The sequence below is a fragment of the Tiliqua scincoides genome, chromosome 6, assembly GCF_035046505.1.
Source record: "Tiliqua scincoides isolate rTilSci1 chromosome 6, rTilSci1.hap2, whole genome shotgun sequence".
NCBI classification, from domain to species: Eukaryota; Metazoa; Chordata; class Lepidosauria; order Squamata; family Scincidae; genus Tiliqua; species Tiliqua scincoides.
This window is the reverse complement of record NC_089826.1, coordinates 39929300-39946508: the sequence shown is the minus strand read 5'-3', so window position 1 is coordinate 39946508 and position 17209 is coordinate 39929300. Positions and strand designations below refer to the sequence as shown.

Here is a 17209-nt window from a genome sequence, read left to right as displayed (position 1 = left end):
TTTCTTGGAGTGTCAGTCTCAGAAGGTGATGCTGCAGAGACTCCTCAACACCATGACCTTTGGTGTATGGTATACCACAAGGTTTACCATGTGAGTGGTGAATACTACACCATCAGGATTTGTTCCCCATGCTATTTAACATCTACATGAAACTGCTGGGGAGGTAACCCTGGAGTTTGGCATTGGGTGTATATGGATTACATCTAGTTATGTCTGTCTGTAAAATACCCGGTTGGAGTTGTTGTGTTTGTTCTGAATAATTGCTTGGAGTTAGAAAGGACTGGATGAGAACAAACAAGCTGAAATTAAATCTGAACGAGATGAGGTTATGCTAATTAGGATAACTTCTGAGATAGTGATAATATGTCAACCTGTTCATTACAGGGTTATATTCCCACTGAAAGTTCAGGTGTGCAGCTTGGGTTTATTTCTGGATCCACAGGAGATGACTGTGACTAGAGATTTGTCTTTGGCTTCAGGTGGTGCACCAGCTGTGTCCATTTTCATCTTCAATAAGCCTAGCCATAGTGACCCACAAGTTACAGCCCAGTCCTAACTAACTAATGATGCAACTGTGGCAATGTGGTGGTGGGGTAGTCACAGAAGCCTCCTCGAGTTAAGGCCACAAGCCACTGTGCATGAACCAGAAGTGGCCTTGTCACTTCCCAAACCATTTGCAGCTTCCTGGTCCAAAAATCAGGTCATGATCCACCCGTGTGTCATGACACACAGTTTGGAAAATGCAGTGTGATGTGGCCAGTGACATGGGTGCCATATTGCCTTGCAGCTCCTGGTTATGGCAGGCCCACGACCCACCCCAGGTGACAATGTGGGTTGCAAAAGTAAGGAGTTTAGGAACCACTGATCTAGCTCATTATTGTCCATGCTAATCAGCAGTTGTTTTGCAGGGTTCAAACACAGGTTTTCCGAGTCCAACCTAAAGATGCTGTGAATTGAACATTGGATCTTCTGCTTGCAAAGCAGGTGCTCTATCACTGAGCTTCCTCTGTCAACTTTCTGCCTTGAAAAGCTCTAATTTCAGGCCAATTCTGGTTGTAGTTAAACAAAAGCATTCAGTACATGTTCGAAGGCATTATCCTATACATGCTACCTTAAGCTCTGTTAAGACCCTGCACAAAACTTTTATATCTCATACCATCAAAATTTGAATGTGTGCATTTGAGCATTGTTATTGTTTAAAATAATGTTGAGTAAAATGTTTTTTAAGAGAGTATCCTTTATTTGTGATGGTTTAAATATTGTCACTTTCTAGACAAGGTACTAGCCCTGAAGGTCAACCTGTCCTGTTGTCATTGTCTGTGATTCTGTTGCTGCCCTACTTCAGGGTCCAAACTTGTTTTGATTGACTCTGTTTTTCTAGTTCTGCTAGTCAAATGTGGGAAGCCTTTGGTACGTCTTTGTGATTGATTTGGTTGTTTTTCCTCTGTGCTATTGCACTGAGTGCAAAGACTGGGCATGAATAAGGCGTGGGCTTGGAAGAAGGTATGAAAATCCGGATATAAGGTGTGGAGACTTGGGACTTGAAGGCTGCTTTCTAGGGATAGCTATTTCTCATTCTGCCTAGTGCCTCCCATATTTTTGGTCTTTTTGCCTGAAGTGTAACGTGATTGCTTAAGTGAAAAACTTGCATGTTTATACAGCTTAGATTATGAATGAATGAATTACTGTCCCTGATTAAAGGATCTCTGCTTCATGATGACATAATTGCCTGGGGGCTGGCTGTCGGTGATCATGAATGCCACTTCAATAGCCAGAAACTTATCTCTTTGATCTGACTAATTGTTTGTGCTATTACATTTTGTGTTTCTGGCTCTGGCATTTGGCAGTCCGAATCTCTTTTGACTGAATCAAAATGCTGCCTTCATAAATCCCATAGCTATTGTGCTATTGACCATAATTGAATGCAGCAGTGGTACACAGCTGCTACCTTGCTAAATCTGAACTATGTCCTTATGCTGTGCAGGGAACAAGAGACCCGCTGTTTCTGACTGGTGTGACGTTCCGACCGGATTACCCTATCTATGAGGAGACTAAAATAAAACTAACAGTCTATGATGTAAAGGATAAATCTCAAGATACGGTAGGTATCTTACTGTTCTTGTTAAAATATTGTTCGGTGCTCTGAGTGACTTTTTATAGGTTTCTTCTGATCCTTGCTAACTTTTTTCCTTCGGTTTGTGCTGAAAGTGCTAACTTTTGCTGCCCTTATTACAATATGATGCATGTTACCAGGAAAGAAAGGTAAAATTTTGTGTGTGGCTTTTCAGTTTGTAGTGATTGGCAGCATATGCAATAGATTAAGATAAGCCTGCAAAAAAAATTCTCTGTAAATATGTTACTAATCATAGAATTCTGTTCATGTAAGAACTGAAAGTTATTGAACTCTATAAACTTGAGATCTGAGACAAAGGGTAATCACATCAGAGTTTAATCATTCCCATATTGAGACTCTTATTCATGAAGCACTTCTATATCAGTTGTAAAAAGTTGTACATATTGCATACTGAAAAATGTAAATTTATAGGATTATATTGTGAATGCTTACCAGTGCCAATGAGAAGTTCTTGCCCATGTATAAGTAGTAATCACGCTGTTTTATTTATTTTAAATCCTAGTTTTTCCACCCAAGGATTTCAAGCAGGTAGCAAGACTTAAAGTGAAAATTTTTATGTAGATTTATTTCCTACTTTCCCTATGTTGTATTCAACCACATCTTTTTTTTTTTTTAAAAAAAAGAGTGCTTGAGAAAGATTCTACCTAAAAAGGTAAAGAAATTCTGAGAACATTATTGCCATGGAGTGCTTTACCCTTATGGAGGAAAAGCTATTCACGCTTCAGTCAAATCTGTTTTTTACTTCAAGAAAGCATTTTGTATTTAGTTTTTCTTTTGTATTTATACTGGATTTGTGGATAATTAATTGAAGGCAGTATAAATGGCAGTCAGGTTAGGGAAGAAGAGGTTTTGGTTCTTTGGAAATTGTTTTCAGAAGAGGGTGTTTTTTTTAAGTGAGAGTGTGTGGAAAAAATGATCTTTGCGATTATTGGGTTTTGTGTCACTATTTCCAATACATTGTATTGATAGGGGGCTTACATTAGGTGATAGTATAAGAAGCGGCCACTCCAGTTGTATCCCAGGGATTGGGGGGGGGATGACAATCCCCTTTCTGATGACAGTAAATCTAGAAACATTTGTATTAAAAATTTTGCCCACCAGGCAGGTTGTGAGGCTGCACTGGACCACCACAGTGGCAACAAGCAAATGGCCATTAAGATAAGCACAGTGAGACAGTGAGTTATGATTCCCAAGTCTTTGTCCAGAGTTTCATACAAAGGCTTAATTTATTCTATATTTTCATTTTGTATTACAAATGTTGTGCAATCCAAGTTGGCCAATATAGTTGGATGTTGGAATCTATGGGGGATCTGTTCTTGGACCCTCCCCCCCCCGCGGATACAGAAACCGCCAAATCTGTGGGTGTTCCATAGGACCAGTGGATGCAATCAGGAATGTCCTCTGGTCTGGAGCTGTTTCTGAGGCCCACAGAGGCCTCAGAAAGCCTCCAAGGTGCCAGAAAGGCACTTGCAGTTTTTTTAAAAACCAGAAATGCCTTTCTGGCACTGTTGGAGGGCCTTTCTGGGGCCCACAAAGGCTGCGGGTGGCTTCTGCAGGCCTCAGAAAACCTCCCGGATGTGACTAGAGAACACCTCTGGTCGCTTTCAGGAGTTCAGGTCTGGCCCTTCCCCACAGGTTCAGAATCCATGGTGTGTTAAATCTGTGGGTTTCAAATCCATGGATAAGGAGGACAGACCTGTACTACCTCTCTGCTGCCCTGTACCACAATTGACTTGGCTACATTTTAAGTTGCTCTTTCCTTGGCTGTGTCTATTTACTTGGGAAGGAGAGTGGAAGGATCTGCATGCTCTTGAATGCCATTAGGCAAGGTCAAAAAGGGCTTTTATATGGTGGGAACATGAGGTGGATTCTCAGAGGTTGTTTCAGGCTAACAGCATAGCTCAGGTGGATGTAGGTATGCCTGAAACCTCAAATTTCAAGGTGCTTCTTCTGAACATTTTTTTTAGTCCCTGCTCATGTGAACATGTAATTATATTAATTTGCAGTCTCTCTCTCTCTCTCTCTCACTCACGCACACACACACACACACACACACACACACACACACACACACACAGAGACAATCCTAGCCACACTTGATGTAACATTTTGTGTACCTTCCTGTTATATACTGGCTGTAATTGTGTTTGGCTGACCACATTGATTTTGCAACTCTTCACAATGTTTCATTTTGTAATGATTATAGAAGAAGGTAGCATCTCTATTTAAAACTTATTCCACTTGATTTGTGATATTTTCTTGATGCAGTGTTTTAAACAACTGGATATTTTAACAAACAGGGTTGGGTCTATTTAACACGGATGGAACTATTTAAAAAGCTTAATATGCAAAGCTGCCAAACAAATATGGGCTACAATTCTCAAACCACTTACTATGGAATCATCTCACTGATGTAAAGGAACCATATCAGAATAAGTGGTTCGTAGACTGCAGCTGTAACTTTAATTTGTGTATATATTGGCATAAGAAACCATGCATTCAAGACAGTGGAAGATGCAACTTTTTGAAAAATCTACACTGACGTCTGTTTCCACATCACAAATATTTTCTTCTTGTATTGCCATAAGCTATTTTAGTTATGTTTCACTGACTCAAGTCAGGTTGTCTCAAAAATTAGTTGAGTTTTGTCTTAATATTTAGGTCGCAGCTGTTACTTCAATCATTGTATTAGAAAGTTTTGATTAGAAATCCATAATATGCATATTTTAAAATACAAAGCTTACCTTTCTGATTTGGGCACAAAACCTTCAACTTTTGCAAGCTATTTAAAATTAATGATTTGTTTCTGAATTTCTTCAGCATGTTTTTTTAGAACTTCTGTTCTGAAGAGGACTATCCAATTTATTATGACTCCTTCATGATACAGCTGACCCTGAAAGAGCCTATCCAAGGATGCTGACCTGTTGCAACTTTTGCATGAAAGGAAGGAAAAAATTGTAAAAATTATGAGAGTGCATTGGATTATAGCTCTTGCCATAAAGCAGGGAGGTTAAAGTGTCTAGCAGCCCAATTCTAAAAGTGGCGCCACTGCTGGCTGCAGTGGTGCCAAAACAGCTACCACTGCATCCTGCAACCCCAAAGCAGCCACTGAAGGTCTCCTCAGGGGAAGGGGACTTTCGTCTGCTTCCCTCGGGAGAAAGCTCCAAGCCCCATAATGTGTCGTCTGCCCAGCATGTCAGAAGGCCTTGCAACAGGACGTCCAGGCAGATGCGACTACCCAGAATGTCCCTGTCCTCTAAAAGAGGAGGACTCAACGCAGTGCCCAAGGGTAACCAAAAGGTCCGCTCACTCCGCCCGTATCCTGTATCTGTGGATTCACTCATCTGCGGATTGGGTTGATGGGCCCCCCTCCATGCGTGCCCCCTCTGGAGGTGAGAGTCCTCTTAGCCCAGCAGAGGCCGTGGACTGATCCTTAAGGTTAAAAAAAATTGCAGCTTCTTAGTGAAACCAGAACTGATGTTTTTAATGCGTTGTAAGGCATTAGGAGACCTTTGGAATCCCTCTGTGCAACAGAGCAAAAGAGCAGAAATTTATAGGCTGGATATTTCCTGCACAAATGTTAAGTAGAAGTGTGCAAAAACACCTCCGTTTGGATAACTTAACTGGATTTCATTAGGAATTTGTAAACTCTGCACCGTTAGTCTTTTGCTGCTTCCCCAAGACAAGCAATAAGGAGATTTCAGAAAAGGTAATAAAGGCAAACCACAGCCCTTTGCTTTCATTTTGGTGTCTTGATGACTTCGCTTCCCACTCCCCTGAGCAAACAAAGAAAGAGAACTGCACAACAAATAGTTTTGTAAAGAGAGGTTTCTAAAAAACCAGCCAAAAATACTTCCTCTCTTTCTTTTATAAATATCCGTTTTTAAAATGTTGGAAGCTCCTCAGTGAGCACTCCATGGTTAGTTTTTGGCAGACTTGCATTTAAAAAAAAATTCAATTATTGTAAAGATACCCAGTTAAAACAGGGGAGGGCAAAACTCTCATGTTGGGGAAATATGAAAGTGAAGAAAGATAGCAAGGAGGCAGTTAAAATGAATATTGAAGCCAATCCTGTTCCCTAGTAGATGATGATCTATATCACAAAACCATTACACTATTGGACAGTTTACCTTCTTTGCTAGACAGTCCCCAAGGGTTGAAAGCACTGTTGCAGATGAGGGATGCTACCAGATATGTTTGTGTAGTGTTGGCTGTGAATACTTGCCGTTTGGAAGACTCTGGTTTTGATATTAACCCTTTGCGTTCTCTTACTGCACCTAGTTGCTCCATTTCTGCTTTTGGTTCCTTATTTCCAAAAACACAAGTGGGGAATTGTGAAACCTGCAAAAATGCCAGGGGGGAAATATATGGGGTACTGTTCTGATCCGGAAATAATTCAAGGTCTATTGATAATTTTACTTTTAGAAGAGTTTGAAAACTCGTTTCATGCTGTACGTTCAGTGATCATTTTCACAGATTTTTTCCTTTGTTCTTTCTTGTCAGCTCTTGACCTCTCCATTTCTTTTTTACTTCTTTCTTTTTTTTTTAAATAGTTGAGGCTCAGTTATTCAGAATACTACATTCCACTTGGAGATAGTTGGACCTTATGCTCTCTTTGATTGCATCAAACACATGATTAGTCAAGGCCCACAACTGAGTCACTGTTCTCAGTAGCTCTTGTAAAATCTTCCCTCTTGCTTCAGCGAAGCTTAATTCTTGACTTCAAGCTAACAGCTGCTAATTAACAACCGCAAGTATCTCAAAGCATTTTAGTTCTATATCCGTCCATCTGGAATACATTGTGCTGTGTTTTCTATTAATATAGTTAGGTTTTTTTCTTTCAATACCTGTACCAGACTTTCAAAAGTTAATTATTGTTACCATTTGCCTGAAAAAGCCATTTATGCTTTTGAGATTTATAGACTGTTCTTTACCACCTATGGAAAGGTCAGATATTTTTCTGTGCAGGCATCTTGCAGCTTGATAAAAGGGCTTTATAGAAGTTGGCCCCAGTAGAGAGTTCTTATATACACTGAAGACTTCAACTGAGCAGCAAGGAGTTGGGATGTGATAGACACTATCAAACTTTCAACGAGGTAAACAATCAATGTTGAGTGGTGTATTGAATCATTCATTATATAGCATGCTACTCTTGAAAGCTGGCATAGTGACTAAGTCACTGAGTGGCACGTCCAGTCTTTCCTCTTTTGAATCATGCCTAGATAACCATAGATAAAGCACCCCCTATTTGCCTCAGCTGCATTATGGGGACAGTAACACTTACCTGTAATACCTGTGTGTGTAACAGGCCTATGTGATGATGTAAATATAATTTGGGTGAGGTATTTTGTATCCTCAGAATGAAAGCACTGTATAAACTATCATCATTACTACGCTGTTAGGGGAACAATTTATGTGTTGGGAAAGAAGGAATCAAGGCAATTATTGCTTTGAACCCCTTTCTCAGGCATAAAACAGGGTCTTAAGGTACCTTGACAGCTAAGGGTTGTATCCAAAGATGCATTTAAAAAGGAATTGAGAATAAATTGGCCAATATTATTATGCTATTGTACAAATTGATGGAAAGGCTATCTGGAGTACTGTGTCTAGTTCAGGTCGCCACATTTCAAAAAAAGGCATAGTGGACCTGAAGAGAGTGACCACAATGATTAGGGGGCTGGTCCTTACGAGGAAAGGCTACAGCTTTGGGGGCTCTTTGTTCTAGATAAGTGGTTCTCAAAATTTTAGCACCGGGACCCACTTTTTAGAATGAGAATCTTTCAGGACCCACTGGAGGTGATGTCTTGATAGGAAGTAACATCATCAAACATGACAATTTTTAACAATCCTGGACTGCAATCCTACCCACACTTACCCAGGAATAAGTCCCATTGACTATCATTGTTAAAAGCATACACTTAGTACCCTGTTAAAAGTACAGATCCATTTCCCCAGATGCAATCACGTACCAGGATAGCATCAACTCTATTAAAAATAAAATATTGAAATGAATGGAGACTCACCTGAAATTGGCTTGCAACCCACCTAATGGGTCTTGTTCCACAGTTTGAGAAACACGGTTTTTTAAAGAAGGTGCCTTGGGGAAGGCATTATTGAGACAAATAAAAGTATGCACAGTGGCGTCACTAGGATTTGCATCACCTGATGCAGGAGGTCTGCGCGTCACCCCATGCAGTACACCCCATGTACCATCGCCCCACCCCCACTGGTTTTTGGCTGTACCTTTTGTTAGAACACAGATATTTCAATGTGGTTTGTTTCATTCTGCATGAAATTACGCATTGATTGATATATAACATGATGATGTTATTCCTCCAAACTCTGATTTTAGTGATTTTGAAAGCTTGTAGAGTCACACACGCACGCGCGCACACACACACACACACCCCTGTGTCAACTTACTAACACCTTATTGCAGCAGTTCTCAAACTTTTAGCACTGGGACCCACTTTTTAGAATGACAGTCTGTCCAGGACCCATTGGAAGTGATGTCATGGCCAGAAGTGACATCATCAAGCAAATTAAAATAATTATAAATAATTAAATTATAATAAAAGAAATAATTAAATAAGGGGGAGCCAGTCCTGTTCCCCCAAGTGAATCTACTCTGAAGCAAGCCCCATAGTGGTCAATGGGGCTTACTCTCAGGAAAGTAGTTTCCTGGGTAGGGTTGCAGCCTGTGAGCCCAATCCTATGCATGTGAAGTAAGTCCCATAGTGGTCAATGGAGCTTACTCTGTAGTCTGCCTGCAGTACCCCCAAAAAGAATCAGTGAGTTTTCCAGCCCTCCCCAGTGCCCAGTTTAAAGTTCTTCTATTTCAAGCATATCAATACAAAGACCCACTTGGCTTTGCAAGTGCAAAATAGAAAACATTCCCCTTACCAGTTCAAGCCTCTTTTTGTGTCCTTTTTAGTGGGTAGGGTGGCTGCCTTCTGGAGCATTTGTTGCTCTCCAGTTCCATCGGATCAGGACCATTCTGGTATCCTCACATTCCCCTTTGCCTGGCCTGACCACCAGCCAAGGCACGTCTGCCTACTCGGGAGTAAACGCGACCAATAGGCTGTTTCGCTTTCCGTAGGGCTCAATAGACTGTAACTGGGAGGGAGGCAGGGACCTCCTTCTCCCTTTTGTGTTTTTGGGGACTGCATTCATTGGATTGGGACCATTCTGACATCCTTGGTCCTCTCAGCCTGCCTTTTCCAACGGACTGTGGGAAGTATGCCTACTCGCAAGTAAATGCGGCCACGTGGCCTTGTTTCCCTTTCAATAGACGCAGCTGGGAGGGAGACAGGGACCTCCTCCCTTTTGTGTTTTTGGGGGCTGCATTCATTGGATTGGGACCATTCCAACATCCTTGGAGTCCTCTCAGCCTGCCCTTTCCAACAGACTATGGCAAGTACGCCTACTCATGAGTAAACACGCGATATGGCTCACTTTCACTTTCCATAGGGATCCATGCATTTTTCTTTCTGGTTTTTTGGCCATAATGTTTGAAGGAAAGGAGCTATTTCAATTCTGTTTCTTGCAGTGCATTCCGCTGGACATTCTGCATCAAACAGTGTATGGCATGACGGGCTAGCTCCTAATGCCACAATTTTAGTGTGTCCTCCCCAGGGCATGTCACCCGGTGTGGCCTGCACCCCCCACACCCCCTAGCGACACCAGTGAGTATGCATGCAGTGGGTGGAGGGAATTTCTTTTTCCTCTTACACAACAACAAAACTAGGGGGCATCCACTAAAACTGAGTGGTGGAAAAGTTAGAGCCAACAAAATAAAATGCTGTACTTCTTTACCCAGCAAGTAATGAATCTGTGGAGCTCCTTGCCACAGAATATTGTGGTGATACCTGGCCTAGATGTTCTTTTAAAAAGAGATTGGACAGATTTGTGGAAGAAAAGTCTATCACCAGTTATAAACCATGATGACTATTTACAACCTCTGGGTTAGTATGTAACTTGTCTCTCAATGCCAGATGCAAGAGAGTGAAAACAGGATTGTTGTCTTGAGTACTCCCTGAGACATCCGGTGGGCCACTTTGAAAGACAGGAAGCTAGACTAGATGGGCTCTAGGCTTGGTCCAGCAGGGCTCTTCTTACGTTCTCATGCACTGCTGCAAGAGGGTAAGGGGAATGCCAAAAATATTTCTTTCCTCTTCTGATACCAAGGACTTCTGAAGAAGTAGGTGTATTGTAGAGTTTGACCCTGGACCAAGGGTGCTTTGCTTGAAATATGTAGGGAACTAATCAATGTTTCTTAGCATCTGTTAAGTGAGGTAGTCATGGTTTCATTTTCAGTCTGTTCTTGTGCATTGTAGTGATTTTTCTGGGGATTTTTTGGCAGAAGACTTTGGAACATATTGAGAAAACCTATTGTACAGGTGAAAGGTGATTTTGACGTCTCCAAAAGACACATTGTATGATTATTTTTATTTGCTTTAAACTTGTTGTCCGATGAGAGCATTTGAATACCAGCGAATGTAACTCATGCTAATCGCAAAGGCTTGCTTAAAATGAGGGAGAATGAGAAATAGTGTCTAAAGGTTTCTGCTGTAGAGTTCATGAGGAGAAACCACTATGGATATGATAGCATCAAGGGTTTTGCAGATCTAATTTCAGGGAATACTGTTCCAGAATTTAAGTATATCCAATACAACTCACTTGTGATCAGTAGCTTCTTCAGGTTTCTTCATTAGATTCTTCAGGTTTCTGTGACATTCTTAATAATGAGGCATGCAGTCTAATTGATTGTATCCTAGCCCTACTGTGTGAGGAAGAAAATTCTGATATGAGAACTTTCCTATCCTTTCCTCTCCACAGCAAGATCCAGAGGCCTCTGGGTTCCCTCCAGAGCAGTGTAGGATGTTGTGGAATAAGGGCCTTTTGAGGGATGGGGGAATCAGTGAAAATTCTGCACACATGCCCATACCTTCCATTTGTGCAAATCAAGGTTAGGATATAATCTAACCCAAACTTAACTGCAGGCTATTTTGCCATGGTGATAACTTCAGATAATAATTGTGCGTTTTGTTTTTCATTATGCTGTCGTAATACATTTGATTGAAAGAGTATGGATGGGTGATAGGGAAAATTCCTAATTAATGCATTCCTTAAACTTGAAAAAGATGCCCATAACATTTTATTAGATACATTAACCTTTCAGTTCTCACCACCTTCCCTATTTAAGTTGTTCGCATATGCAATTACAATATTGTATCGTTTTGACTAATAGGAAAAATACTACATAATTGCATTAAATTGGAAGGAGAAATATTACTTCTAACATTATTAATATGGAGAAGACATCCATTATCAAATGGATAATTTTTTTAAAAGCAAAACAAAGTGTGTGATGATATATAATTAAAGCTGACATATTACGCATCAGTGAGTCTTTCCTGGCTATATTTGCTGAGCACATCTCTACCTAGTTCCTGTATGGAATGACTAATGTTGTGTATGCATGTTACATTTTAATTAATGGATTCCATCATCCAAAATAAATGGTCCATGTAGCTTTAAGTATAGAACTTCACAGTTTGCAGTACACCTTTTCTCATCACACAAAAACTGCAGGCTTGCTAAAGTGCAATTTGTCTTTTTGTAAAAATTGGTTAAGGAATTGATAGGTACCCACTGATTGATGGATAGTAGGGCAGCATCTCAGCAGGCTGTGGGTCAGGGCAGTGAAGCAGCAGTGGAAGAAAGAGGACAAATGGAACTGGTTGGCAACTTTCAGTCTCGAAAGACTATGGTATAAGCCTATAGCACCTGGTATTCCTGGGCAGTCTCCCATCCAAGTACTAACCAAGCCTGACCCTGCTTAGCTTCTAAGATCACAAATGGAACTGATGTTATAATAACCAGCTGAATCTCTGATGCACACTTGAAAATATATACAATTACGCTCAATATACACTTAGACTTGCTATGACTGCCTCAAAATTCTGTGTCATAGAGATCTTTGAAGGTGACCAGAACACAGTGTGGAATATGATTGTGCTTTTGATTTGCATACATCCCTTCTACCCCACTCCCCTTCGTACACACTGGTAACATAGACAATGGCATGGTTTAGATGTGACAGTTCCAGTACAACAAATAATGGTTAACAAGAGCAGGCATGTGCCTGTATACGTCCTCTTCCCTCACACATCCAGCTTAATTCAAAACTCTGGACTGGCGCAGATTAAGCCCAGTGCAGAAAACCTACCTGTAGCAAGCAAATTGCAGAATTGTGTCTGGGGAGTAGTTTAATTGTGAAGAACCTTTGGCTAGGAAATAAGAAAATTCAAGATTTGGGGCAGGAGGAATCTGTGTACCTTAGTTATATATGATGCTAGGGGGATGAGGCAGTGTTGTGTAGAAAGAAATGTTCAGAGACTCTGGCTTCTGGGGGAGCAATGTCACCTGTTCTATAAGCCCTTAATGTTAAGGATATGGGAGAAAACTACACTTATTTGGTGGAAAGGAAAAAGTGCCTCATATGCTCAGAAGCACTCGTCGTATATTCCCACTGCTAGAAATGAACATTGGCTGTCGGGCCCCTGAGTGGAGATCAGTGCTTGGTTAGTAAGTGAAGCTGATATTTGTGGGATCCTGCTCAGTGATATGCAGCGATGGGAACTTGAATCAAATGACTCAAGAGTGAGTTGCAAAACTTGTGTTTTTTACTGACTTGTGTGGACTCGAGTCACGAATATCAACCACTCGGGCAAACACTTGAGTCTGGGCTGCTGACTTGGGAGTTGCCATGAATTCAGGTGACTCAAGTCGCCCTGGCATGGCTTGGGAGTGCTGATTAAACCTCTGATGCAATTGAACCACTTCTGTGTCTCCTGAAAGACATTGTGTGCTGATTTGGAAGCTGGCATTCATCTGCACGGCCAGAAGCAGGGTATGTTATGTTCAGTCAGGAGGCTGCTGGTGGAGGGAAACGGTCATTTTTGTTTTGTTTTGTGTGAGGTTGCAAAAGTCTGTTAGAAAAGTAACAACTTGCAGAAGCTGCTGCATGTGTCCAGAACATGAGGGAGGGAGGTGCTTCTTCTTGTCCTCTGGGCTATCCATTGTACAGAGGATGTATTCTGATTTTATGTCTCTGGGAGAGAGGGGAAAAGGAGGAGCCATTTTTGGCTATAAGAACAAGTGGTTTTGCAAATGGGGGGCAGGAGGGGTGGAGGAAGCTGGGGGGAAGTTGTTCCTCGAGCAATACAAAACAAGCCACCCACAGCTTGTGTGTTCATTGCATAACTTGTTCCTACACTGCAACAGTTGGTCTGTAGGTTCATCCGTGCCTGTGATGTGAAGGGGGGTTGGTTTTGTCATGGCTGGGGATTATGCAGAAGGAACTGATGGCACATTCTGTACTGCTGCTTTCACAGCATGGCTTTTGTTTACAGGTGGAATGGGCGGGGACAACAGGGGAGTGTTTAAAGAGAACACACACACCAGCAACAGCTCCATTTTTTTCCACAGAGCTACAGCTGGCTTTTTCAAAGGCAAGACTTATGACCCAAGTCTTTTCGAGTCCTGAAAACACTCTGGGCGACTTGGAAAGTCTGCCCATTGTTTTTGAGTCAATTTTCTGGGGGGGGGGGGCTCAATTCAACTCAAGCCAGGAGGGTGCCTGCATGGCTAATGAGCCAAGTTAGAGAGGCTGTAAAGGGCAAGGAAGCTTCCTTCCGTAAATGGAAGTCTTGCCCTAATGAGGAGAATAAAAAGGAACATAAACTGTGGCAAAAGAAATGTAAGAAGGTGATACGGGAGGCCAAGCGAGACTATGAGGAACGCATGGCCAGCAACATTAAGGGGAATAATAAAAGCTTCTTCAAATATGTTAGAAGCAGGAAACCCGCCAGAGAAGCGGTTGGCCCTCTGGATGGTGAGGGAGGGAAAGGGGAGATAAAAGGAGACTTAGAGATGGCAGAGAAATTAAATGAGCTCTTTGCATCTGTCTTCATGGCAGAAGACCTCGGGCAGATACGCTGCCCGAACGGCCCCTCCTGACCGAGGAATTAAATCAGATAGAGGTTAAAAGAGAAGATGTTTCAGACCTCATTGATAAATTAAAGATCAATAAGTCACCGGGCCCTGATGGCATCCACCCAAGAGTTATTAAGGAATTGAAGAATGAAGTTGCAAACCTCTTGACTAAAATATGCAACTTGTCCCTCAAAACGGCCACGGTGCCAGAAGATTGGAGGATAGCAAATGTCACGCCTATTTTTAAAAAGGGAAAGAGGGGGGACCCGGGAAACTATAGGCCGGTCAGCCTAACATCCATACCAGGTAAGATGGTGGAATGCCTCATCAAAGAGGATCTCAAAACACATAGAGAAACAGGCCTTGCTGAGGGAGAATCAGCATGGCTTCTGTAAGGGTAAGTCTTGCCTCACGAACCTTATAGAATTCTTTGAAAAGGTCAACAGGTATGTGAATGTGGGAGAACCCGTAGACATTATATATCTGGACTTTCAGAAGGCGTTTGACACGGTCCCTCACCAAAGGCTAATGAAAAAACTCCATAGTCAGGGAATTAGAGGACAGGTCCTCTCCTGGATTGAGAACTGGTTGAAGACCAGGAAACGGGTGTCAATGGGCAGTTTTCACAATGGAGGGAGGTGAAAAGCGGTGTGCCCCAAGGATCTGTCTTCAACCTCTTCATAAATGACCTGGAAACAGGGTTGAGCAGTGAGGTGGCACAGTTTGCAGACGACACCAAACTTTTCTGATTGGGGAAGACCAGAAGTGATTGTGAGGAGCTCCAGAAGGATCTCTCCAGACTGGCAGAATGGGCAGCAAAATGGCAGATGCGCTTCAATGTCAGTAAGTGTAAAGTCATGCACATTGGGGCAAAAAATCAAAACTTCACATATAGGCTAATGGGTTCTGAGCTGTCTGTGACAGATCAGGAGAGAGATCTTGGGGTGGTGGTGGACAGGTCGATGAAAGTGTCGACCCAATGTGTGGCGGCAGTGAAGAAGGCCAATTCTATGCTTGGGATCATTAGAAAAGGTATTGAGAATAAAGCAGCTAATATAATGCCATTGTACAAATCGATGGTAAGGCCACACCTGGAGTACTGTGTCCAGTTCTGGTTGCCGCATCTCAAAAAAGACATAGTGGAAATGGAAAAGGTGCAAAAGAGGGCGACTAAGATGATTACTGGGCTGGGGCACCTTCCTTAAAGGGGATTTTCACGTAACAGAAAGGCTACGGTGTTTGGGCCTCTTTAGCCTAGAAAAGAGGCACCTGAGGGGGGACGTGATTGAGACATTCAAAATTATGCAGAGGATGGACAGAGTGAATAGAGAGATGCTCTTTACACTCTCACATAACACCAGAACCAGGGGACATCCACTAAAATTGAGTGTTGGGAGAGTTAGAACAGACAAAAGAAGATATTTCTTTACTCAGCGTGCGGTTGTTCTGTGGAACTCCTTGCCACAGGATGTGGTGATGGCATCTGGCCTGGACGCCTTTAAAAGGGGATTGGACAAGTTTCTGGAGGAAAAATCCGTTACGGGTTACAAGCCATGATGTGTATGTACAACCTCCTGATTTTAGAAATGGGCTATGTCAGAATGCCAGATGCAAGGGAGGGCACCAGAATGAGGTCTTTTGTTATCTGGTGTGCTCCCTGAGGCATTTGGTGGGCCGCTGTGAGATACAGGAAGCTGGACTAGATGGGCCTATGTCCTGATCCAGTGGGGCTGGATCTTAAGCCGCACTGGACTCGCCCATCCCCGGTGGTACATTGCAGCAGGGAATATGGAACACAGCAAGCCTGATCAAACATCTTACTGTTTTGTGGTTTTAATATTGGTACTTCCCTGCTTTCTCTCCCTCATCTGTCCCCTATATCACTCTGATAATTGCCTTTGTGCAGGGCCGGGCCACAGGTAAGAATTCGTTATGGAGGAGGTCTAACTGGTATGTATCTTGGTCCAGGAGCTGCCATGCAATATGAATAAGAAGGATAAACAATTGCACAATAACTCTCTAGACTTGTCTCTGTATGCAAGTTCCACTTTTTTATGCAATTGGCATGATAATTCCTTGTCTTGTCCTCTCCACCAACCATGTGCTATTGGAGTGAGGGTCCAGGGTCCAGCCTAATTGAATACTGGTTCAACCTCCGTGTATTTGCTTCTTGTTTACTGCTCAGTCAAGATGCCTGCAGTTACGGGCCTCAGGAAAAGTGAGGCCAAATGGCTTAACCTCAATTAAAAAGGACCAAAATAGATTTCTGGAGAAAAGGGGTATGGGGGGGGGGAGAAAGTGCTTCTGAATTTTCTAGGACTTTAAAGAGACTCTCCTGCCATTGCTGTTAGCTGTCATCATGACACAATGTAAAAGTTTAATTGCACACAGGATAGTTATGGATTTTTCATGGAACATTTGACCTTCATGTTTCATGAAACCTTAGGTGGTCAGTTGATCAGTGTGCCAAGCATATTCAGACTCAGGGCTGGATATGGCCCTAGGCTCTGCTGCATGGCAGTTACATTATTATGTAGCAGAGCCTGAAGACCTTAGTCTGTAACATGGTGTTCATACCGCTTTCTTTCCCCCGCACTTTGGCATTATTTACTGATTGTAGGGTGAAGGTTGCTGTATGACAGTATCTCCTCTATGACCTCTTTGGTCTCATGGTTTTTGTAGCTTAGGTATTAGAAGCTAGAACAAACATTTGGCAAGATTTAAAGCGGAATTCTTGTGCCATTATATAAGGATTTTGATGTTTAAATTACATATTGTCAAGATGAAACCGTATCTCTGTTACGTATGAAGGAAGCTTTATTTTCAAAGAGTTGAAAAATAGGTATTCATTGAGTTCTTAGTAATTTTCTTTTCTTTTGCCTTTTAAATTTAAGATACATACTTGCAAAGAAAAAGTCAGTCTTTAAAAGGAAAGCAAATGCCTTGCACAGTTCCAAAATTTATGCCTTTCTTAAGAATCCTGTCATTATTGCCATGTATGACAACTTTATTCTGAACCAATAGTGGAAAATGTGCTGACTTGATTATATTCACCCCAAAAAATATTCAGTGAAT

At 42.0% G+C, this 17209-nt stretch overlaps 1 protein-coding gene across 5 annotated transcripts in view; it reads left to right on the top strand.

Annotated features, from left to right (window-relative positions):
- The window catches only part of INPP4B (inositol polyphosphate-4-phosphatase type II B), a 338885-nt gene that overhangs the window by 156405 nt on the left and 165271 nt on the right, over positions 1-17209 (top strand). For all 5 annotated transcript variants that reach the window (XR_010794649.1, XM_066631736.1, XM_066631738.1 and 2 more), the window contains one exon: positions 1985-2101. Coding sequence is in view for 4 of the 5 variants with exons in the window: in XM_066631736.1 (XP_066487833.1) it covers positions 1985-2101 (117 nt within the window). In the remaining variant the exon portion in view is untranslated. The remainder of the gene's footprint in view (positions 1-1984; positions 2102-17209) is intronic.